This window comes from Oncorhynchus gorbuscha, unplaced genomic scaffold (genome assembly GCF_021184085.1).
Source record: "Oncorhynchus gorbuscha isolate QuinsamMale2020 ecotype Even-year unplaced genomic scaffold, OgorEven_v1.0 Un_scaffold_1314, whole genome shotgun sequence".
Lineage (NCBI taxonomy): Eukaryota > Metazoa > Chordata > Actinopteri > Salmoniformes > Salmonidae > Oncorhynchus > Oncorhynchus gorbuscha.
The window spans coordinates 60993-87500 of record NW_025746126.1 but is presented as its reverse complement, the minus strand read 5'-3'; the positions used below and the strand labels follow the sequence as shown (position 1 = coordinate 87500).

Here is a 26508-nt window from a genome sequence, read left to right as displayed (position 1 = left end):
TCTGTCTGTCTGTCTGTCTGTCTGTCTGTCTGTGTCTAAAGCACAGCAAAGGTAACTAAACTTAATGACTATCACCCCATAGCACTCAACTCTGTCATCACGAATTGCTTTGAGAGACTAGTCAAGGATAATTTCACCTCTACCTTACCTTCCACCCTTGAGCCACTTCAATTTGCTTACTGCCCCAATAGATCCACAGACGATGCAATCGCCATCACTCTGCACACTACCCTATCCAATCTGGACAAGAGGAATACCTGTGTAAGAATGCTGTTTATTGACTACAGCTCAGCATTCAACATCATAGTACCCTCCAAGCTTCAGTTGGTAGAGCATGGCGCTTGTAACGCCAGGGTAGTGGGTTCGATTCCCGGGACCACCCATACGTAGAATGTATGCACACATGACTGTAAGTCGCTTTGGATAAAAGCGTCTGCTAAATGGCATATATTATTATTATATTAAGCTTGAGGACCTGGTCTGAAACCCGTCCTGTGCAACTGGGTCCTGAAATTCCTGACGGGCCGCCCCCAGGTGGTGAGGGTAGGAAACATCACCTCCACTCTGCTGATCCTCAACAAGGGTGGAGTGCGTGCTCAGCCCCCTCCTGTACTCCCTGTTCACCCATGACTGCATGGCCAAGCACGCATCCAACTCAATCATCAAGTTTGTAGACAACACAACACTAGTAGGCTTAATTACCAACGATGATGAGACAGTCTACAGGGAGGAGGTGTGGACTATGGGAGTGTGGTGCCTGGAAAACAACCTCTCACTCAACATCAACAAAACAAAGGAGATGATCATGGACTTCAGGAAACAGCAGAGGGTGCACCCCCCTATCTACATCGACGGGACAGCAGTGGAGAATGTGGAAAGCTTCAAGTTCCTTGGCGTACACATCACTGACAAACTGAAATGGACCACCCACACAGACAGCATCGTGAAGAAGGCGCAGCAGCGCCTCTTCAACCTCAGGAGGCTAAAGAAATGTGTCTTGTCACCTAAAACCCTCACAAACTTTTACAGATGCACAATTGAAAGCATCCAGTCGGGCTGTATCAACGCTTGGTATGGCAACTGCACCGCCCGCAACCGCAAGGCTCTCCAGAGGGTGGTGCGGTCTGCCCAACGCATCACTGGGGGCAAACTACCCTCCCTCCAGGACACCTACGGCACCCGATGTCACAGGAAGGCCAAAAAGATCATCAAGGACATCAACCACCCGAGCCACTGCCTGTTCACCCCGTTATCATCCAGAAGGCAAGGTCAGTACAGGTGCATCAAAGCGGAGACCGAGAGACTGAAAAACAGCTTCTATCTCAAGGCCATCAGACTGTTAAACAGCCATCACTAGCACATTAGAGGCGGCTGCCTATAGTTATAGACTAGAAATCACTGGCCACTTTAAGGAATGGAACACGAATAATGTTTACATATCTGGCATTACTCATCTCATTTGTAGATACTGTATTCTATACTATTCTACGGTGTCTCATTCACTTAATAATGGTTACATTTTAACTTGCATTATTCATCTCATATGTATATACTGTTTTCTATACTATTCTACTGGATCTTAGTCCGTTCCTCTCTGACATTGCTCGTCTGTATGTATATAGTCTTAATTCTTTCCATGTGTGTGTATGGGGTGTATGTTGTGTAATTTGTTATATATTACTTGTTAGATATTACTGCACTATCGGAGCTAGAAGCACAAGCATTTCGCTACACCCTCAATAACATTGGTGTAGAGTAGCATCTGAACTTAACAAATAGATATGCATTCATGTGTCTGTTTGATATGAACATACATATTGTTTTGTTGCTGAAGCACATTGCCTGTTTGCTTATGCATGGAAAATAACCTATTTTAACAAAGGCATCAAGGCATTCTCAATAGTGTAAATCATATTTTATTGGGCCACATACATGCACACACACACGCACACACGCACGCACGCACACACACACACACGCACGCACGCACGCACACACACACACACACACACACACACACACACACACACACACACACACACACACACACACACACACGCACACACACACACACGCACACACACACACAATAGTACTATATAAAGAGAGAACTAAATAGAGCGGTATCTCAAGGTCATTATGAAAAACGAGCTCCCAGCAGAAAGAAAGTGTCAATAGGACTTATATTAGACCAGATGAGGAGGGGTTCCACAGTATTTCATATCTAAACAGTTGACAAATAAATATGAATCTGGAGGCAGATACAGAACAAAGTATGAAAGACAATATGCCTATCATGCGTTTTACTACAATTGATTACAAGTTCACTATTTCATTCATAAACATAACTTTTTTTTCTGGTCTCTGATTATAACCAGGTGTGTGAATATTAGAACCAGGTGTGTGAATATTAGATCCAGTTGTGTGTGAATATTAGTACCAGGTGTTTGTGAATATTAGAACCAGATGTTTGTGAATATTAGATCTAGGTGTGTGTGAATATTAGATCCAGGTGTGTGTGAATATTAGTACCAGGTGTTTGTGAATATTCGAACCAGGTGTGTGAATATTAGAACCAGGTGTGTGTGAATATTAGTACCAGGTGTGTGTCAATATTAGATCCAGGTGTTTGTGAATATTAGTACCAGGTGTTTGTGAATATTAGTACCAGGTGTTTGTGAATATTACTACCAGGTGTTTGTGAATATTAGATCCAGGTGTGTGTGAATATTAGGACCAGGTGTGTGTGAATATTAGTACCAGGTGTGTGTGAATATTAGAACCATGTGTGTGTGAATATTAGTACCAGGTGTGTGTGTGAATAATAGAATCAGGTGTGTGTGAATATTAGAACCAGGTGTTTGTGAATATTAGATCCAGGTGTGTGTGAATATTAGTACCAGGTGTTTGTGAATATTAGATCCAGGTGTGTGTGAATATTAGTACCAGGTGTTTGTGAATATTAGTACCAGGTGTTTGTGAATATTAGATCCAGGTGTGTGTGAATATTAGAACCAGGTGTTTGTGAATATTAGAACCAGGTGTTTGTGAATATTAGTACCAGGTGTTTGTGAATATTAGATCCAGGTGTGTGTGAATATTAGTACCAGGTGTTTGTGAATATTACTACCAGGTGTGTGTGAATATTAGAACCAGGTGTGTGAATATTAGAACCAGGTGTGTGTGAATATTAGAACCAGTTGTGTGTGAATATTAGAACCAGGTGTGTGAATATTAGATCCAGGTGTGTGTGAATATTAGAACCAGGTGTGTGAATATTAGAACCAGGTGTGTGAATATTAGAACCAGGTGTGTGTGAATATTAGATCCAGGTGTGTGTGAATATTAGAACCAGGTGTGTGTGAATATTAGAACCAGGTGTGTGAATATTAGAACCAGGTGTGTGAATATTAGATCCAGTTGTGTGTGAATATTAGATCCAGGTGTGTGTGAATATTAGAACCAGGTGTGTGTGAATATTAGAACCAGGTGTGTGAATATTAGAACCAGGTGTGTGTTATGTACCTGCAGGTCACCGCCGAGGAGCTGACAGGGAATGATGATTATGTGGAACTTTCTTTCAGTGCCAGGAAACTTGACGACAAGGTAAGGTTGCAACGCTACAGAACATGTTTAATTTGTGCTTGTTAATTGATTATGAATGCATTACATTATTGTATATCCTCTCCATTAACCATGGCATCAACTGGTCTCAGAACAATGATTATACACATAGAGCTATGCTTCATGTTATGCAGGTGAATGAGGACCCAAAAGCGACTTGGCGAAAACAGAGTCTTTAATCCAGTAAAGTAACTTTACAATCAAAAGGCATAATTCTACTCGTAATGACGAGAACAGACTGGAGACTTGATCAAGAACTGCAGGTTGCCTCGGGAAGGCACTTGAACGTAGCAGACTCAGACACCTGCTCACCACGCAGCATCTGAGGGAAACACGACACGACAGGGCGATACATAGACACAGCACGGTGAACAATAGACAAGGATCCGACAGGACAGGAACGGAAAACAAGGGAAGAAATAGGGACTCTAATCAGGGGAAAAGATAAGGAACAGGTGTGGGAAGACTAAATGATTGATTAGGGGAATAGGAACAGCTGGGAGCAGGAACGGAACGATAGAGAGAAGAGAGAGAGGAAGGGAGAGAGAAAAAGAGGAGAACGAACCTAAAAGACCAGCAGGGGGAAAACGAAGAGGGAAAAGCAAAATGACAAGACAAAATAAGACAAAACATGACAGTACCCCCCCACTCACCGAGCGCCTCCTGGCGCTCTCGAGGAGGAACACTGGCGGCAACGGAGGAAATCATAGATCAAACGGTCCAGCACGTCCCGAGAAAGAACCCAACTCCTCTCCTCAGGACCGTAACGAAAACGATAAAAAGGGAAACTAGGGTACTACTCTAAAAAAAAAAAAAAAAAAATGAGACACGGGTAGAGAACTGAAAGCTTTAGAGCAAACAGGACCAAACAGGCCAGGAGAGTAACAACTAGGGACAGACTGAGACACAGCAAGGGCAGGAACAAGAACAGGAGAGATGCGATGGCAGGGAACAGACTGAGACCCAGCAAGACCAGGAGCAGAAGCAGAAAAAAATTACCAGACTTCTGCGCGCAGTCTGAACACGCAGCCACGAAACGGCGCGTGTCACGCTCCTGAGTAGGCCACCAAAACCGCTGGCGAATAGAAGCAAGCGTACCCCGAACGCCGGGATGGCCAGCTAACTTGGCAGAGTGAGCCCACTGAAGAACAGCCAGACGAGTAGAAACAGGAACGAAAAGAAGGTTACTAGGACAAGCGCGGCGACGCAGTGTGCGTGAGTGCTTGCTTAACCTGTCTCTCAATTCCCCAGACAGTCAACCCGACAACACGCCCAACAGGAAGGATCCCCTCGGGATCGGTAGAAGCCACAGAAGAACTAAAGAGACGGGATAAAGCATGAGGCTTGGTGTTCTTAGTACCCGGGCAATAAGAAATAACGAATTCGAAACGAGCGAAAAACAACGCCCAACGAGCATGACGCGCATTCAGTCGTTTGGCAGAACGGATGTACTCAAGGTTCTTTTGGTCAGTCCAAACGACAAAAGGAACGGTCGCCCCCTCCAACCACTGTCGCCATTTGCCTAGGGCTAAACGGATGGCGAGCAGTTCGCGGTTAGCCACATCATAGTTACGTTCCGACGGTGACAGGCGATGAGAAAAATACGCACAAGGGTGGACCCCATCGTCAGTATCGGAGCGCTGGGACAGAATGGCTCCCACGCCCACCCCGACGCGTCAACCTCAACAATAAACGGTTTAGTGACGTCAGGTGCAACAAGGATAGGAGCGGATGCAAAACGCTTCTTGAAGAGAACAGGACAACAATCATACGACCGGTGAGGAGGAAGGGAGTTGGTTCTGGACCGACTGAAGACCGTGCGCAGACCATGATACTCCTCCGGTACTCCTGTCAAATCACCAGGTTCCTCCTGAGAAGAGGGGACAGAACAAACAGGAGAAATAGCAGACATTAAACACTTCACATGACAAGAAACGTTCCAGGAAAGGATAGAATTACTAGACCAATCAAAAGAAGGATTATGACACACTAGCCAGGGATGACCCAAAACAACAGGTGTAAAAGGTGAACAAAAAATCAAAAACGAAATGGTCTCACTATGGTTACCAGATACAGTGAGGGTTAAAGGTAGTGTTTCATATAATATACTGGGGAGAGGACTACCATCCAAGGCAAACATGACCGTGGGCTCCCCTAACTGTCTGAGAGGAATGTCATGTTCCCGCGCCCAGGCTTCGTCCATAAAACAGCCCTCTGCCCCAGAGTCTATTAATGCACTGCAGGAAGCTGTCGATCCGGTCCAGCGTAGATGGACCGGTAAGGTAGTACATGTACTTGACGGAGAGGACCGTCTAGCAGCGCTTATCAGTCGCCCTCCGCTTACTGATGAGCTCTGGCCTTTAACTGGACATGAAATGACAAAATGACCAGCGGAACCGCAATAGAGACAGAGGCGGTTGGTGATTCTCCGTTCCCTCTCCTTAGTCGAGATGCGAATACCCCCCAGCTGCATGGGCTCAACACCTGAGTCAGTGGGGAGAGACGGTAGTGTCGGGGAGAGGGGAGACACAGTTAACGCGAGCTCTCTTCTATGAGCTCGGTGACGAAGATCTACCCGTCGTTCAATGCGAATAGCGAGTTCAATCAAAGAATCCACGCTGGATGGAACCTCCCGAGAGAGAATCTCATCCTTAACCTTAGCGTGGAGTCCCTCCAGAAAACGAGCGAGCAACGCCTGCTCGTTCCAGTTACTGGAGGCAGCAAGAGTGCGAAACTCTATAGAGTAATCCGTTATGGATCGATTACCTTGACATAGGGAAGACAGGGACCAGGAAGCTTCTTTCCCAAAAACTGAGCGATCAAAAACCCTTATCATCTCCTCTTTAAAGTTCAGATAATTGTTAGTACACTCAGCGCTTGCCTCCCAGATAGCTGTGCCCCACTGCCGAGCCCGACCAGTAAGGAGTGATATGACGTAGGCAATCCGAGCTCTCTCTCTTGAGTATGTGTTGGGTTGGAGAGAGAACACTATGTCACACTGGGTGAGAAAGGAGCGGCACTCAGTGGGCTGCCCAGAATAACATGGTGGGTTATTAACCCTAGGTTCCGGAGGCTCGGAAGAACCGGAAGTAGCTGGTGACACGAGACGAAGACTCTGATACTGTCCTGAGAGGTCGGAGACCTGAGCGGCCAGGGTCTCCACGGCATGCCGAGCAGCAGACAATTCCTGCTCGTGTCTGCCGAGCATCGCTCCCTGGAACTCGAGAGTAGAGTAGAGAGAATCCATAGTCGCTGGGTCCATTCTTGGTCGGATCCTTCTGTTATGCAGGTGAATGAGGACCCAAAAGCGACTTGGCGAAAACAGAGTCTTTAATCCAGTAAAGTAACTTTACAATCAAAAGGCATAATTCTACTCGTAATGACGAGAACAGACTGGAGACTTGATCAAGAACTGCAGGTTGCCTCGGGAAGGCACTTGAACGTAGCAGACTCAGACACCTGCTCACCACGCAGCATCTGAGGGAAACACGACACGACAGGGCGATACATAGACACAGCACGGTGAACAATAGACAAGGATCCGACAGGACAGGAACGGAAAACAAGGGAAGAAATAGGGACTCTAATCAGGGGAAAAGATAAGGAACAGGTGTGGGAAGACTAAATGATTGATTAGGGGAATAGGAACAGCTGGGAGCAGGAACGGAACGATAGAGAGAAGAGAGAGAGGAAGGGAGAGAGAAAAAGAGGAGAACGAACCTAAAAAGACCAGCAGGGGGAAAACGAAGAGGGAAAAGCAAAATGACAAGACAAAATAAGACAAAACATGACACTTCAAGGGGAAAATCCCATCAGAGGAATAATTACAACAGAAACACATTAGATACAGAGAACCAATCCCTCCTCAATGAGGATCTATGATCCACCCAACTCCCCATTTCAGTCTCTCCTGCTGTGTTTGTGGTTCTGGCTCACACAGATGGGGAGATAAGAAAGGAGAGAGAGCAGAGGTGTGTGTGGTGTGTTTGTGGTTAAGTCCAAGAGATGTTTTTACGTCTCCTGGTGTCTTTCTCAGCCCCAGTGTATCTCTAATCACAGTCTAATTTAAATTAGTTAATCTCCACTAAATGGAAGATGCTGTGTGTGTGTGTGTGTGTGTGTGTGTGTGTGTGTGTGTGTGTGTGTGTGTGTGTGTGTGTGTGTGTGTGTGTGTGTGTGTGTGTGTGTGTGTGTGTGTGTGTGTGTGTGTGTGTGTGTGTGTGTGTGTGTGTGTGTGTGTGTGTGTGTGTGTGTGTCCGCCTTCAACTGAAATAAGTTTTCCCTCACCACAGGTGCTAAAGTACATTATTCCAGCACTAAAATGCAAATAAGCATTCCATCTGCAGGGAGAAATGCAGTCAATCAAAGTGATGTGCTCTTAACTTTCCTATCAGTATCCTATCAGTAAGAATCGTGTTTATAAATGATTGATTTCGTATTTTTGGAACTGCAGATTTATTCTGAATAGCAGGTGTTTTGAGAAATATTTTCTCCTGGAGCATCCAGTCAAGTTGATTGTAGTACTAGGATCAGACATCAGGTGTGCATAACCAGACCAGGATATATCAGGACCATTGCTGGCCCCAATTCAAATCAAATCAAAGTGTATTTGTCACGTGTGCCGAATACAACAGGTGTAGACCTTACAGTGAAATGCTTACTTCCAAGCACTAACCAACAGTGCCATTTTTAAGTAAAAAATAGCTATTAGGTAAACAATAGATCGGTAAAGAAATGTGAAAAACAGTCAAATGACAGTGAAAATAACAGTAGCGAGGCTGTATACAGGGGTACAGAGTCCATGTGTGGGGGCACCGGATAGTCGGGCTAATTAAGGTAATATGTACATGTAGGTATAGTTAAAGTGACTATGCATAGATGATAAACAGAGAGTAGCAGCAGCGTAAAAAGAGGGGTTGGGGGAGGGGACACACACAATGCAGATGGTCTGGGTAGCCATTTGATTACCGGTTCAGGAGTCTTATGGCTTGGGGGTGAAAGCAGTTTAGAAGCCTCTTGCACCAAGACTTGGCACTCCGGTACCATTTGCCATGTGGTAGAAGAGAGAGCAGTCTATGACTGGGGTGGGTGGGGTGGCTGGGGTCCTTTTACAATTTTTAGGGACTTCTTCTGACACCACCTGGTGTAGAGGTCCTGGATGGCTGGCAGCTTAGCCCCAGTGATGTACTAGGCTGTTCGCACTACCCTCTGTAGTGCCATGCGGTTGGAGGCAGAGCAGTTGCAGTACCAGGCAGTGATGCAACCAGTGCTCTCGATGTTGCAGCTGTAGAACCTTTTGAGGATCTGAGGACCCATACCAATTTTTTTCCGTCTCCTGGGGGGGAAAGGTTTTCACAAGGTTTTCTTGGTATGTTTGGACCATTCAAGTTGGTTGGTGATGTGGACACCAAGGAACTTGAAGCTCTCAACCTGCTCCACTATAGCCCCCTCGATGAGAATGAGGGCGTCTTCGGTCCTCCTTTTCCTGTAGTCCACAATCATCTCCTTTGTCTTGATTATATTGAGGGATAGGTTGTTATTCTGGTACCACCTGGCCAGGTGTCTCCCCATAGGCTGTCTCGTCGTTGTCGGTGATCAGGCCTAACACTGTTGGTGTTGGAGTCGTGTCTGGCCATGCAGTCGTGGGTGAACAGGGAGTACAGGAGGGGACTGAGCACACACCCCTGAGATGCTCCAGTATTGAGGATCAGTGTGGCAGATGTGTTTCTACCTACCCTTACCACCTCTGGGCGGCCCGTCAGGAAGTCCAGGATCCAGTTGCAGAGGGAGGTGTTTAGTCCCAGGATCCTTAGCTTAGTGATGAGCTTTGAGGGCACTATGGTGTTGAACGCTGAGCTGTAGTCAATGAATAGTATTCTCACATAGCTGTTCCTTTTGTCCAGGTGGGAAAGGGCAGTGTGGAGTGCAATAGAGATTGCATCATCTGTGGATCTGTTTGAGCGGTATGAAAATTGGAGTGGGTCTAGGGTTTCTGGGATAATGGTGTTGATGTGAGCAATTACCAGCCTAGCACTCATGGCTACGGACTTGAGTGCTACGGGTCTGTAGTCAATTAGGCAGGTTGCCTTCGTGTTCTTGGGCATAAAGACTATGGTGGTCTGCTTGAAACATGTTGGTATTACAGACTCAATCAGGGACATGTTGAAAATGTCAGTGAAGACACCTGCCAGTTGGTCAGCACATGCCTTGCCAGCGGCCTTACTCACAACGGCTACTTCAGTGTTGCCTCAATGTTGCTTGCCTCGAAGCGAGCATAGAAGTGATTTAGCTCGTCTGGTAGGCTCGTGTCACTGGACAGCTCGTGGCTGTGCTTCCATTTGTAGTCTGTAATAGTTTGCAGGCCCTGCCACACCCGACGAGAATCGGAGCCGGTGTATTATGATTCAATTTTAGTCCTTTATTGGCGCTTTGCCTGTCTGATGGTTCGTTGCAGGGCATAGCAGGATTTCTTATAAGCTTCCAGGTTAGAGTTCCGCACCTACCCTTTAGCTCAGTGGGAATGTTGTCTGTAATCCATGGCTTCTGGTTGGGCTATGTATGTACTTTCACTGTGGGGACGACTTCCTCGATGCACTTATTGATAAAGCCAGTGACTGATGTGGTGTACTCCTCAATGCCATTGGAAGAATCCCAGAACATGTTCCAGTCTGTGATAGCAAAACTGTAGTTTAGCAGCCGCTTCATCTGACTGCTTTTTAATAGACCGAGTCACTGGTGCTTCCTGCTTTAGTTTTTGCTTGTCGGCAGGAATCAGAAGGATAGAATTACGGTCAGATTTGCCAAAGGAGGGCGAGGGAAAGGTTTGTACGCGTCTCTGTGTGTGCCGTAAAGGTGATCTAGAATCCCCCCCCTCTGGTTGACATATAACATGCTGATAGAAATGAGGTAAAATGGATTAATGTTTGCCTGCATTAAAGTCCCCGGCCACAAGAAGCGCCGCTTCTGGGTGAGCAGTTTCCTGTTTGCTTATTACCTTATACAGCTGACTGAGTGAGGTCTTAGTGCCAGCATCCATCTGTGGTGGTAAATAAACAGCCACTAAAAATATAGATGAACACTATCATGAGATACTCCACTTCAGGCGAGCAAAATCTAGAGACTTCTTTAGATTTCGTGCACCAGCTGTTGTTTACTAATATACACAGACCACCCTCGTCTTCGGAGTGTGCTGTTCCATCTAGCCGGTGCAGCGTATATCCCACCAGTGTCACGACTCCTGAAGGTGGCTCCCCTTCCTGTTCGGGTGGCGCTCGGCGGTCGTCGTCACCGGCTACTAGCTGCCACTGATCCCTTTTCCCCCTTTCTGTTTATTGGTTGCACCTGTGTTTAGTTTAGGTTAATTGGTTGGGCTTTATTTACCAGCCCGCCTGGTTGTGAGGGATTATTTTCAGTGTACATGTGTACACGGCTGTATGTCACGGTTGTCCATGTGTTTGTATTTTGCTGGACTGTTTAAGTCCCCTGTGTTTGGGGCATTTGTTTGGGTTGGCGTCTGTTCACCGTTGTGGTGCATTAAAAGTAGTGCTACTCTGAACTCTCTGCTTCCTGCGCCTGACTTCTTTCCCACTACACCCTGAACCCTCTGCTTCCTGCACCTGACTTCTTCCCCACTACACCCTGAACCCTCTGCTTCCTGCGCCTGACTTCTTTCCCACTACACCCTGAACCCTCTGCTTCCTGCACCTGACTTCTTCCCCACTACACCCTGAACCCTCTGCTTCCTGCACCTGACTTCTTTCCCACTACACCCGGAACCCTCTGCTTCCTGCGCCTGACTTCTTCCCCACTACACCCTGAACCCTCTGCTTCCTGCGCCTGACTTCTTTCTCAATACACCCTGAACCCTCTGCTTCCTGCACCTGACTTCTTCCCCACTACACCCTGAACCCTCTGCTTCCTGCGCCTGACTTCTTTCCCACTACACCCTGAACCCTCTGCTTCCTGCGCCTGACTTCTTTCTCAATACACCCTGAACCCTCTGCTTCCTGCGCCTGACTTCTTCCCCACTACACCCTGAACCCTCTGCTTCCTGCGCCTGACTTCTTCCCCACTACACCCTGAACCCTCTGCTTCCTGCGCCTGACTTCTTCCTCCACTACACCCTGAACTCTCTGCTTCCTGCGCCTGACTTCTTCCCCACTACACCCTGAACCCTCTGCTTCCTGCGCCTGACTTCTTCCCCAATACACCCTGAACCCTCTGCTTCCTGCGCCTGACTTCTTCCTCCACTACACCCTGAACCCTCTGCTTCCTGCGCCTGACTTCTTCCTCCACTACACCCTGAACCCTCTGCTTCCTGCGCCTGACTTCTTCCCCACTACACCCTGAACTCTCTGCTTCCTGCGCCTGACTTCTTCCCCACTACACCCTGAACCCTCTGCTTCCTGCGCCTGACTTCTTCCCACTACACCCTGAACCCTCTGCTTCCTGCGCCTGACTTCTTCCCCACTACACCCTGAACCCTCTGCTTCCTGCGCCTGACTTCTTCCCCACTACACCCTGAACCCTCTGCTTCCTGCGCCTGACTTCTTCCCCACTACACCCTGAACCCTCTGCTTCCTGCGCCTGACTTCTTCCCCACTACACCCTGAACTCTCTGCTTCCTGCGCCTGACTTCTTCCCCACTACACCCCGGGTGTTACAACCAGCTGAATGTTATCCATGTCGTCATTCAGCCACGATTTGGTGAAACATAAGATATTACAGTTAATACTGATGGTAAGGGCAGATTTCCCACTTGCCATTGACGGATCCTCACAAGGCACCCCGCCCTGTGTGCTCTATACCTGCGTCTCTTTCCAATGACGGGGATTTTGGCCTTGTCGGGTGTCGGAAGTACATCCTGTGCGTCCTGCTTGTTGAAGAAATGCAATCTGCAATTTGACATTTCTACTTGTTGTTCAAAAGTGTTGAGAACAATCTGTGATTTTCTACTTCCCAGTGCTGCTCTTATTAGATAAGTCAAAGTACCAAGACAATTTGAAAGGCGTCTTAGCTGTATACTGTAACGAGTTACAACCTCAGGGTCTGGAGTATTGTATGAGGTACAGTATTTCTTCAGCTAATTTAGCTGTTCAGGAGTTTTGGCACCCGTCTAGGGAGTTACCAGAGATAACCCTCCTACAGATTGCATCACAGCTCAGCTCTATGAATCAATGAACAGGAAGGAGAAAGACCAGCCTCACAGGAAGAGATATAGTGGCAGAGAGTTAGTTAGATGTCAGTACAGTATATTCTATGTGTAATATATATTCCATGTAGATTTCCTATACACATACAGGAGCGTTTGTAGAGGACCTCAGTGTGTTGTTGACTTTGATAAATGCATGAATTTGGACAACATGGCAACCATCTTCCTCACAACAACGTTAGGTATTTTATTGACCACTTTCACAGTTTTAGGGCCAAAGCGGTTGGGAGGAAATATTGCAATCCCTCAGCATGGCATTAAGATGGTCGTTAATGTATTTCTGAAAGCCCACTGTGTATCTCTCTGTGCAGGACTTTTTTAGCAAATCAGACCCTTTCCTGGAGATCTTCAGGATGAACGATGACGACACGCTACAGCTTGTGCACAGAACAGAGGTAAAACCAGCAGTCGTTTTGTTCAAACGGATCCATCCAATTACTTTAGCTTATTTACTTTTCTCTTTCCTGTTTCACTCACAGACTGTTATGAACAACCTTAACCCGGTGTGGAAAACCTTCAAGACTTCCCTGAATTCCCTCTGCAGTGGAGACCATGACCGGCCTCTAAAGGTATAGACGTGTGTGTCTGATTGTATGTATGTATGTGCTTGGCTCTATGTCTTCTTGCCAGCCCAGGGGACCTGATTGAGCACTTTTGCCACAGTAGTGGACTGACTGGCAGGTGAGCAATACTGATTTCAGCACCATGGCCTCAATCCTATAAGGGGTTTGTCTACTAGAGTCAGGAGGGAGGGCTAGACTAGGGAGGAAGGGGATTCTCTATAGCAGGGGTATTCAACTCTTACCCCTGGTCTTCTGTTCTACTTGATAATTAATACCACCCACCTGGTGTCCCAGGTCTAAATCAGTCCCTGATTGGTCTCTCTCTCCTTCCCTCTATTCTTCATTTCCTCATCTCCAGTCAATCAGTCCCTGATTAGAGGGGAACCATGTAAAAATGAACTGGCATCGAGGTCCAGAGTTGAGTTTGAGGGCTCTCTAGACGAGTCATTTGTGGCTTGGCCTGATCATACAGGACCAAGACGGGGGACATCTATTAGACCAGGGGAGTGGAAAGAGAGAGACTCTCAAACGCCCCGCCCCCACCACCTCTTTCCTCCCTCTCGTGTTCTCTTTCAGCCCCCACCACCTCTTTCCTCCCTCTCGTGTTCTCTTTCAGCCCCCACCACCTCTTTCCTCCCTCTCGTGTTCTCTTTCAGCCCCCACCACCTCTTTCCTCCCTCTCGTGTTCTCTTTCAGCCCCCACCACCTCTTTCCTCCCTCTCGTGTTCTCTTTCAGCCCCCACCACCTCTTTCCTCCCTCTCGTGTTCTCTTTCAGCCCCCCTCCCTCTGTCTCACATGGTCGGCATCTTTCCCCTTTTCTTTTATTGCCTCGTGTGTGTGTGTGTGTGTGTGTGTGTGTGTGTGTGTGTGTGTGTGTGTGTGTGTGTGTGTGTGTGTGTGTGTGTGTGTGTGTGTGTGTGTGTGTGTGTGTGTGTGTGTGTGTGTGTGTGTGTGTGTGTGTGTGTGTGTGTGTGTGTGTGTGCTTGTTTGTGTGTGTGCTTGTTTGTGTGTGTGCTTGTTTGTGTGTGTGCTTTGTCATGTTTTGTCTTAGATTGTCTTGTCATTTTGCTTTTCCTCTGTTCATTTTCCCCCTGCTGGTCTTTTTAGGTTCGTTCCCCTTTTTCTCTCTCCCTTCCTCTTTCTCTTCTCTCTATCGTTCCGTTCCTGCTCCCAGCTGTTCCTATTCCCCTAATCTATCATTTAGTCTTCCCACACCTGTTCCTTATCTTTTCCCCTGATTAGAGTCCCTATTTCTTCCCTTGTTTTCCGTTCCTGTCCTGTCGGATCCTTGTCTATTGTTCACCGTGCTGTGTCTGTGTATCGCCCTGTCGTGTCGTGTTTCCCTCAGATGCTGCGTGGAGAGCAGGTGTCTGAGTCTGCTAGGTTCAAGTGCCTTCCCGAGGCAACCTGCAGTTCTTGATCGAGTCTCCAGTCTGTTCTCGTCATTACGAGTGGAATTATGTCTTATGTTTGTAGAATTACTTTTCTGGATTAAAGACTCTGTTTTCGCCAAGTCGCTTTTGGGTCCTCATTCACCTGCATGACAGAAGGATCCGACCAAAGAATGGACCCAGCGACTACAGACGTTCGTAACACTGCCGTCGAGATCCAAGGAGCCATGCTCGGCAGACACGAGCAGGAATTGTCTGCTGCTCGCCATGCCGTGGAGAACCTGTCCGCTCAGGTTTCCGACCTCTCTGGACAGTTCCAGAGTCTTCGTCTCGTGCCACCTGTTACTTCCTGGCCTGCCGAGCCTCCGGAACCTAGGGTTAATAACCCACCTTGCTACTCCGGGCAGCCCACGGAGTGCCGCTCCTTTCTCACCCAGTGTGATATTGTGTTCTCTCTCCAACCCAACACATACTCTAGCGAGAGAGCTCGGGTTGCTTACGTCATTTCACTCCTTACTGGCCGGGCTCGAGAGTGGGGCACAGCTATCTGGGAGGCAAGGGCTGATTGTTCAAACAATTACCAGAACTTTAAGGAGGAGATGATTCGGGTTTTTGACCGTTCAGTTTTTGGTAGGGAGGCTTCTAGGGCCCTGGCTTCCCTATGCCAAGGTGATCGATCCATAACGGATTACTCTATAGAGTTTCGCACTCTTGCTGCCTCTAGTGACTGGAACGAGCCGGCGCTGCTCGCTCGTTTTCTGGAGGGACTCCACGCAGTGGTCAAAGATGAGATTCTCTCTCGGGAGGTTCCCGCCAGTGTGGACTCTTTGATTGCTCTCGCCATCCGCATAGAACGACGGGTAGATCTTCGTCACCAAGCTCGTGGAAGAGAGCTCGCATCAACGGTGTTTCCCTGCTCCGCATCGCAACCATCTCCCTCCTCTGGCTCAGAGACTGAGCCCATGCAGCTGGGAGGTATTCGCATCTCGACTAAGGAGAGGGAACGGAGGATCACCAACCGCCTGTGCCTCTATTGCGGATTTGATGGACATTTTGTCAATTCATGTCCAGTAAAGGCCAGAGCTCATCAGTAAGCGGAGGGCTACTGGTGAGCGCTACTACTCAGGTCTCTTCATCTAGATCCTGTACTACTATGTCGGTCCATCTACGCTGGACCGGTTCGGGTGCTACATGCAGTGCCTTGATTGACTCGGGGGCTGAGGGTTGTTTCATGGACGAAGCATGGGCTCGGAAACATGACATTCCTTTCAGACAGTTAGACAAGCCTACGCCCATGTTTGCCTTAGATGGTAGTCATCTTCCCAGTATCAGATTTGAGACACTACCTTTAACTCTCACAGTATCTGGTAACCACAGTGAGACTATTTCTTTTTTGATTTTTCGTTCACCTTTTACACCTGTTGTTTTGGGTCATCCCTGGCTAGTATGTCATAATCCTTCTATTAATTGGTCTAGTAATTCTATCCTATCCTGGAACGTTTCTTGTCATGTGAAGTGTTTAATGTCTGCCATCCCTCCCATTTCTTCTGTCCCCACTTCTCAGGAGGAACCTGGCGATTTGACAGGAGTGCCGGAGGAATATCATGATCTGCGCACGGTCTTCAGTCGGTCCCGAGCCAACTCCCTTCCTCCTCACCGGTCGTATGATTGTAGTATTGATCTCCTTCCGGGGACCACTCCCCCTCGGGGTAGACTATACTCTCTGTCGGCTCCCGAACGTAAGGCTCTCGAGGATTATTTATCTGTGTCTCTTGACGCCGGTACCATAGTGCCTTCTTCCTCTCCGGCCGGGGCGGGGTTCTTTTTGTTAAGAAAAAGGACGGTACTCTGCGCCCCTGCGTGGATTATCGAGGCTGAATGACATAACGGTTAAGAATCGTTATCCGCTTCCCCTTATGTCATCAGCCTTCGAGATTCTGCAGGGAGCCAGGTGCTTTACTAAGTTGGACCTTCGTAACGCTTACCATCTCGTGCGCATCAGAGAGGGGGACGAGTGGAAAACGGCGTTTAACACTCCGTTAGGGCATTTTGAGTACCGGGTTCTGCCGTTTGGTCTCGCCAATGCGCCAGCTGTTTTTCAGGCATTAGTTAATGATGTTCTGAGAGACATGCTGAACATCTTTGTTTTTGTCTATCTTGACGATATCCTGATTTTTTTCACCGTCACTCGAGATTCATGTTCAGCACGTTCGACGTGTTCTACAGCGCCTTTTAGAGAATTGTCTCTACGTGAAGGCTGAGAAGTGCTCTTTTCATGTCTCCTCCGTTACTTTTCTCGGTTCCGTTATTTCCGCTGAAGGCATTCAGATGGATTCCGCTAAGGTCCAAGCTGTCAGTGATTGGCCCGTTCCAAGGTCACGTGTCGAGTTGCAGCGCTTTTTAGGTTTCGCTAATTTCTATCGGCGTTTCATTCGTAATTTCGGTCAAGTTGCTGCCCCTCTCACAGCTCTTACTTCTGTCAAGACGTGTTTTAAGTGGTCCGGTTCCGCCCAGGGAGCTTTTGATCTTCTAAAAGAACGTTTTACGTCCGCTCCTATCCTCGTTACTCCTGACGTCACTAGACAATTCATTGTCGAGGTTGACGCTTCAGAGGTAGGCGTGGGAGCCATTCTATCCCAGCGCTTCCAGTCTGACGATAAGGTTCATCCTTGCGCTTATTTTTTCTCATCGCCTGTCGCCATCTGAACGCAACTATGATGTGGGTAACCATGAACTGCTCGCCATCCGCTTAGCCCTAGGCGAATGGCGACAGTGGTTGGAGGGGGCGACCGTTCCTTTTGTCGTTTGGACAGACCATAAGAACCTTGAGTACATCCGTTCTGCCAAACGACTTAATGCCCGTCAAGCTCGTTGGGCGTTGTTTTTCGCTCGTTTCGAGTTTGTGATTTCTTACCGTCCGGGTAGCAAAAACACCAAGCCTGATGCCTTATCCCATCTGTTTAGTTCTTCTGTGGCTTCTACTGATCCCGAGGGGATTCTTCCTTATGGGCGTGTTGTCGGGTTGACAGTCTGGGGAATTGAAAGACAGGTTAAGCAAGCACTCACGCACACTGCGTCGCCGCGCGCTGTCCTAGTAACCTCCTTTTCGTTCCTGTTTCCACTCGTCTGGCTGTTCTTCAGTGGGTTCACTCTGCCAAGTTAGCTGGTCATCCCGGTGTTCGAGGCACTCTTGCGTCTATTCGCCAGCGCTTTTGGTGGCCGACTCAGGAGCGTGACACGCGCCGTTTCGTGGCTGCTTGTTCGGACTGCGCGCAGACTAAGTCGGGTAACTCTCCTCCTGCCGGTCGTCTCAGACCGCTCCCCATTCCTTCTCGACCATGGTCTCACATCGCCCTAGACTTCATTACCGGTCTGCCTTTGTCTGCGGGGGAAGACTGTGATTCTTACGGTTGTCGATAGGTTCTCTAAGGCGGCACATTTCATTCCCCTCGCTAAACTTCCTTCCGCTAAGGAGACGGCACAAATCATCATCGAGAATGTGTTCAGAATTCATGGCCTCCCGTTAGACGCCGTTTCAGACAGAGGCCCGCAATTCACGTCACAGTTTTGGAGGGAGTTCTGTCGTTTGATTGGTGCGTCCGTCAGTCTCTCTTCCGGGTTTCATCCCCAGTCTAACGGTCAAGCAGAGAGGGCCAATCAGACGATTGGTCGCATACTACGCAGCCTTTCTTTCAGAAACCCTGCGTCTTGGGCAGAACAGCTCCCCTGGGCAGAATACGCTCACAACTCGCTTCCTTCGTCTGCTACCGGGTTATCTCCGTTTCAGAGTAGTCTGGGTTACCAGCCTCCTCTGTTCTCATCCCAGCTTGCCGAGTCCAGCGTTCCCTCCGCTCAAGCGTTTGTCCAACGTTGTGAGCGCACCTGGAGGAGGGTGAGGTCTGCACTTTGCCGTTACAGGGCACAGACTGTGAGAGCCGCCAATAAACGCAGGATTAAGAGTCCTAGGTATTGTTGCGGCCAGAGAGTGTGGCTTTCCACTCGCAACCTTCCTCTTACGACAGCTTCTCGTAAGTTGACTCCGCGGTTCATTGGTCCGTTCCGTGTCTCCCAGGTCGTCAATCCTGTCGCTGTGCGACTGCTTCTTCCGCGACATCTTCGTCGCGTCCATCCTGTCTTCCATGTCTCCTGTGTCAAGCCCTTTCTTCGCACCCCGTTCGTCTTCCCTCCCCCCTCCCGTCCTTGTCGAGAGCGCACCTATTTACAAGGTACGTAGGATCATGGACATGCGTTCTCGGGGACGGGGTCACCAATACTTAGTGGATTGGGAGGGTTACGGTCCTGAGGAGAGGAGTTGGGTTCCGTCTCGGGACGTGCTGGACCGTTCACTCATTGATGATTTCCTCCGTTGCCGCCAGGATTCCTCCTCGAGTGCGCCAGGAGGCGCTCGGTGAGTGGGGGGGTACTGTCATGTTTTGTCTTAGATTGTCTTGTCATTTTGCTTTTCCTCTGTTCATTTTCCCCCTGCTGGTCTTTTTAGGTTCGTTCCCCTTTTTCTCTCTCCCTTCCTCTCTCTCTTCTCTCTATCGTTCCGTTCCTGCTCCCAGCTGTTCCTATTCCCCTAATCTATCATTTAGTCTTCCCACACCTGTTCCTTATCTTTTCCCCTGATTAGAGTCCCTATTTCTTCCCTTGTTTTCCGTTCCTGTCCTGTCGGATCCTTGTCTATTGTTCACCGTGCTGTGTCTGTGTATCGCCCTGTCGTGTCGTGTTTCCCTCAGATGCTGCGTGGAGAGCAGGTGTCTGAGTCTGCTAGGTTCAAGTGCCTTCCCGAGGCAACCTGCAGTTCTTGATCGAGTCTCCAGTCTGTTCTCGTCATTACGAGTGGAATTATGTCTTATGTTTGTAGAATTACTTTTCTGGATTAAAGACTCTGTTTTCGCCAAGTCGCTTTTGGGTCCTCATTCACCTGCATGACATGCTTGTTTGTGTGTGTGTGTATTATTGCCTTTTTCCCCCTTTCTAACTCCCTGGCATTACTAAATCCTTAAACTACAGTTAGTCTAATGAGAGCCTGAAAGGCCTGCTCCAAACAAATAAGACTTTCTCATTAAACATTTAGGCACCAACAATGAGCTGCAGCAGTGTCTCATTGTGTTTAGGGGCACTGAGTCTCTCTCTCTCTCTCTCTTTCTCTCTCTCCTTCCCTCTATTCTTCATTCCCTCCTCTCCAGTCAAGGAGATAGAGAGGGTGGTGCTGAGGTGGGAGGAGGTGAAGCTCTCAATGCCTCCACCCCCAGCTCCCCCCCACCTACTTCTTGTCCCAATGCCTCCATGTTAACAATCACACCTCTCCTCTCCATCCCAAGATTTCAATCAGCCCCAGTTGCCACGGTGGTGCTCTTTAGGGGTATGAGTGATGAGGTCACTGTAGGGTTGGATGTGTGTTGGTGGGGCCAACAGCAATTAACCCCAGGGCAGGAAATGACATGCAGCTAAAGAGATCATTCACATTTAAACGTTGAAGGCTAAGAAACTGTCTGACCATATTGCTACCAATATTAACTCCACCCACAGTATCAGCAAACCCTTTTGAAATAAATATTCAAATTATACAGAGCCACTGCTTAACAACCAGTGGTCTCAGGGAAAGAGCTTCCTGTTTGTCTGTTGGGATTGGTCATCCAGTGGGGCATGGTGAGTCCTATGCTGTCTTGCCAACTAGCACCATAATAGTAGCACATAATAGTAGCCTCATAATAGTAACATCATAATAGTAGCATCATAATAGTAACATCATAATAGTAACATCATAATAGTAGCCTCATAATAGTAACATCATAATAGTAACATCATAATAGTAGCATCATAATAGTAGCATCATAATAGTAACATCATAATAGTAGCATCATAATAGTAACATCATAATAGTAGCATCATAATAGTAACATCATAATAGTAGCATCATAATATAAACATCATAATAGTAGCATCATAATAGAAACATCATAATAATAGCATCATAATAGAAACATCATAATAGTAGCATCATAATAGAAACATCATAATAGTAACATCATAATAGTAACATCATAATAGTAACATCATAATAGTAGACCATAATAGTAGCATCATAATAGTAACATCATAATAGTAGCATCATAACAGTAGTCTCATAATAGTAACATCATAATAGAAACATCATAATAGTAGCATCATAATAGAAACATCATAATAGTAACATCATAATAGTAGCATCATAATAGTAGCATCATAATAGTAACATCATAATAGTAGCATCATAATAGTAGCATCATAATAGTAACATCATAATAGTAACATCATAATAGTAGCATCATAATAGTAACATCATAATAGTTGCTTCATAATAGTAACATCATAATAGTAGAATCATAATAGTAATATCATAATAGTAGCATCATAATAGTAGCATCATAATAGTAGACCATAATGGTAGCATCATAATAGTAGACCATAATGGTAGCATCATAATAGTGGCGCATAATGGTAACATCATAATAGTAGACCATAATGGTAGCATCATAATGGTAGACCATAATGGTAGCATCATAATAGTAGACCATAATGGTAGCATCATAATAGTAACATCATAATAGTAGCATCATAATAGTAACATCATAATAGTAGAATCATAATAGTAGCCTCATAATAGTAACATCATAATAGTAACATCATAATAGTAGCATCATAATAGTAGCCTCATAATAGTAGACCATAATGGTAGCATCATAATAGTAGACCATAATAGTAACATCATAATAGTAACATCATAATAGTAGCATCATAATAGTAGCCTCATAATAGTAGCCTCATAATAGTAACATCATAATAGTAACATCATAATAGTAGCATCATAATAGTAGCATCATAATAGTAACATCATAATAGTAACATCATAATAGTAGCATCATAATAGTAACATCATAATAGTTGCTTCATAATAGTAACATAATAATAGTAGAATCATAATAGTAGACCATAATGGTAGCATCATAATAGTGGCGCATAATGGTAACATCATAATAGTAGACCATAATGGTAGCATCATAATGGTAGACCATAATGGTAGCATCATAATAGTAGACCATAATGGTAGCATCATAATAGTAACATCATAATAGTAGCATCATAATAGTAACATCATAATAGTAGAATCATAATAGTAGCCTCATAATAGTAACATCATAATAGTAACATCATAATAGTAGCATCATAATAGTAGCCTCATAATAGTAGACCATAATGGTAGCATCATAATAGTAGACCATAATAGTAACATCATAATAGTAGCATCATAATAGTAACATAATAATAGTAGAATCATAATAGTAGACCATAATGGTAGCATCATAATAGTAGCCTCATAATAGTAACATCATAATAGTAGCATCATAATAGTAGACCATAATGGTAGCATCATAATAGTAGACCATAATGGTAGCATCATAATAGTAGATCATAATGGTAGCATCATAATGGTAGACCATAATGGTAGCATCATAATAGTAGACCATAATGGTAGCATCATAATAGTAGACCATAATGGTAGCATCATAATAGTAGACCATAATGGTAACATCATAATAGTAGACCATAATGTAGCATCATAATAGTAGACCATAATGTAGCATCATAATAGTAGACCATAATGTAGCATCATAATAGTAGACCATAATGTAGCATCATAATAGTAGACCATAATGTAGCATCATAATAGTAGACCATAATGTAGCATCATAATAGTAGACCATAATGGTAGCATCATAATGGTAGACCATAATGTGTTAGGGGTGTGGATGGATGTGTGTTAGGGGTGTGGATGGATGTGTGTTAGGGGTGTGGATGGATATGTGTTAGGGGTGTGGATGGGTGGATGTGTGTTAGGGGTGTGGATGGATATGTGTTAGGGGTGTGGATGGATATGTATTAGGGGTGTGGATGGATATGTGTTAGGGGTGTGGATGGATATGTATTAGGGGTGTGGGTGGGTGGATGTGTGTTAGGGGTGTGGATGGATATGTGTTAGGGGTGTGGGTGGGTGGATGTGTGTTAAGGGTGTGGGTCGGTGGATGTGTGTTAGGGTTGTGGGTGGGTGGATGTGTGTTAGGGGTGTGGGTGGATATGTATTAGGGGTGTGGATGGATATGTGTTAGGGGTGTGGATGGATATGTATTAGGGGTGTGGATGGATATGTGTTAGGGGTGTGGGTGGATATGTATTAGGGGTGTGGATGGATATGTGTTAGGGGTGTGGATGGATATGTATTAGGGGTGTGGATGGATATGTATTAGGGGTGTGTATGGATATGTGTTAGGGGTGTGGATGGATATGTATTAGGGGTGTGTATGGATATGTATTAGGGGTGTGGATGGATATGTATTAGGGGTGTGGATGGATATGTATTAGGGGTGTGGGTGGATATGTGTTAGGGTGTGGATGGATATGTATTAGGGGTGTGGATGGATATGTATTAGGGGTGTGTATGGATATGTGTTAGGGTGTGGATGGATATGTATTAGGGGTGTGGATGGATATGTGTTAGGGGTGTGGATGGATATGTATTAGGGGTGTGGGTGGATATGTATTAGGGTGTGTATGGATATGTGTTAGGTGTGGATGGATATGTATTAGGGTGTGGATGGATATGTATTAGGGTGTGGATGGATATGTGTTAGGGGTGTGGGTGGGTGGATGTGTGTTAGGGTGTGGGTGGATATGTATTAGGGGTGTGTATGGATATGTGTTAGGGGTGTGGATGGATATGTATTAGGGGTGTGTATGGATATGTGTTAGGGGTGTGGGTGGATATGTGTTAGGGGTGTGGATGGATATGTATTAGGGGTGTGGATGGATATGTATTAGGGGTGTGGATGGATATGTGTTAGGGGTGTGGATGGATATGTATTAGGGGTGTGTATGGATATGTGTTAGGGGTGTGGGTGGATGTGTATTAGGGGTGTGTATGGATATGTATTAGGGGTGTGTATGGATATGTGTTAGGGGTGTGGGTGGATGTGTATTAGGGGTGTGGATGGATATGTATTAGGGGTGTGGATGGATATGTGTTAGGGGTGTGGATGGATATGTATTAGGGTGTGGATGGATATGTGTTAGGGGTGTGGGTGGATGTGTATTAGGGTGTGTATGGATATGTATTAGGGGTGTGTATGGATATGTGTTAGGGGTGTGGGTGGATGTGTATTAGGGGTGTGGGTGGATATGTGTTAGGGGTGTGGATGGATATGTATTAGGGGTGTGTATGGATATGTGTTAGGGGTGTGGATGGATATGTATTAGGGGTGTGGATGGATATGTGTTAAGGGTGTGGATGGATATGTATTAGGGGTGTGTATGGATATGTGTTAGGGGTGTGGGTGGATATGTATTAGGGGTGTGGATGGATATGTGTTAGGGGTGTGGGTGGGTGGATGTGTGTTAGGGGTGTGGGTGGATATGTGTTAGGGGTGTGGATGGATATGTATTAGGGTGTGGATGGATATGTGTTAGGGGTGTGGATGGATATGTATTAGGGTGTGTATGGATATGTGTTAGGGTGTGGATGGATATGTATTAGGGGTGTGTATGGATATGTATTAGGGGTGTGGATGGATATGTGTTAGGGGTGTGGATGGATATGTATTAGGGGTGTGTATGGATATGTGTTAGGGGTGTGGATGGATATGTATATGGGGTGTGTATGGATATGTGTTAGGGGTGTGGGTGGATATGTGTTAGGGGTGTGGATGGATATGTATTAGGGGTGTGGATGGATATGTATTAGGGGTGTGGATGGATATGTGTTAGGGGTGTGGGTGGGTGGATGTGTGTTAGGGGTGTGGATGGATATGTGTTAGGGGTGTGGGTGGGTGGATGTGTGTTAGGGGTGTGGATGGATATGTGTTAGGGGTGTGGGTGGATATGTATTAGGGGTGTGGGTGGATATGTATTAGGGGTGTGGATGGATATGTATTAGGGGTGTGGATGGATATGTATTAGGGGTGTGGATGGATGTGTGTTAGGGGTGTGGGTGGATGTGTGTTAGGGTGTGGGTGGATGTGTGTTAGGGGTGTGGATGGATATGTGTTAGGGGTGTGGATGGATATGTATTAGGGGTGTGGATGGATGTGTGTTAGGGGTGTGGATGGATATGTATTAGGGGTGTGGATGGATATGTGTTAGGGGTGTGGATGGATGTGTGTTAGGGGTGTGGATGGATATGTGTTAGGGGTGTGGAAGGATATGTGTTAGGGGTGTGGGTGGATATGTATTAGGGGTGTGGATGGATATGTATTAGGTGTGGATGGATATGTGTTAGGGGTGGATGGATGTGTGTTAGGGGTGTGGATGGATATGTATTAGGGGTGTGGATGGATATGTGTTAGGGGTGTGGATGGATGTGTGTTAGGGGTGTGGATGGATATGTGTTAGAGGTGTGGAAGGATATGTGTTAGGGGTGTGGGTGGATATGTATTAGGGGTGTGGATGGATGTGTGTTAGGGGTGTGGATGGATATGTATTAGGGGTGTGGGTGGATGTGTGTTAGGGGTGGGATGGATATGTGTTAGGGGTGTGGATGGATATGTATTAGGGGTGTGGGTGGATATGTGTTAGGGGTGTGGGTGGGTGGATGTGTGTTAGGGGTGTGGATGGATATGTGTTAGGGTGTGGGTGGGTGGATGTGTGTTAGGGGTGTGGATGGATATGTGTTAGGGGTGTGGGTGGGTGGATGTGTGTTAGGGGTGTGGATGGATATGTGTTAGGGGTGTGGGTGGGTGGATGTGTGTTAGGGGTGTGGATGGATATGTGTTAGGGGTGTGGGTGGGTGGATGTTGGTGGGTGGGTTTCAGAAGCAGTGATAGTGAATGATTCCCTGTGGAGTTAATATGCCTCTAGTTTTAATGGATAATAAAATATCTTCCCCTCCAATGGGACTTTTCACAAGATGCTGTTAATGTTCGCTCAGGTTAACCTCCTTATCACAAACGGTATAATACAAGAGCATTAATTGAACACACATTCATTAAACAGACATTACAAGGCCACGGTTCTGACACTTGACACAACCATGGATGTAGGAGGCTGTCCTGGAATGGCCACTGTAGTGAATGTGTATCATAGATGAATGTTCAGCATAGCTAATGGCCAAATGAGGGTCAGAGGTCAGTTTATTTATCCATGATCCACGTGAAACCTAGACACACACACAGACACACACACACACACACACACACACACACACACACACACACACACACACACACACACACACACACACACACACACACACACACACACACACACACACACACACACACACACACACACACACACACACACACACACACACACACACACACACACACACACACACATACACACACACACACACACGAACAGTGGCGTCATGCAGCCATTATTTTAGAGGTACGTGAGGATGAAGGCTGTGTGTGTGTGTGTGGGACTGGCCAACCCCCCCCTCTGGAATTCTGAGGATTTAGTATTTTTCGAACAACAATAATCATTATGTCTAATTATATGTACAAAAAAAAAGAAGTGAAAAAAGAAGGCTATCTAAGCTTACCTCTTCACCTGTTCAAATGTCATTTTAATGAATGATCCACATTGATTCTATGACAAATGTTATGCCGTAGGAGTTTGGACAACTGCCACACTGTTACTGTACAGTGCATTCGGAAAGTATTCAGACCCCATTCCTTT

The 26508-nt window shown here is 46.4% G+C and overlaps 1 protein-coding gene across 2 annotated transcripts in view; it reads left to right on the top strand.

The window, feature by feature from the left end:
- The window catches only part of LOC124022275 (copine-4), a 110325-nt gene that overhangs the window by 48198 nt on the left and 35619 nt on the right, over positions 1 to 26508 (top strand). For both annotated transcript variants that reach the window (XM_046337198.1, XM_046337197.1), the window contains exons 5-7: positions 3532 to 3606; positions 13147 to 13230; positions 13315 to 13404. In XM_046337198.1, the coding sequence (XP_046193154.1) occupies positions 3532 to 3606; positions 13147 to 13230; positions 13315 to 13404 (249 nt within the window). The remainder of the gene's footprint in view (positions 1 to 3531; positions 3607 to 13146; positions 13231 to 13314; positions 13405 to 26508) is intronic.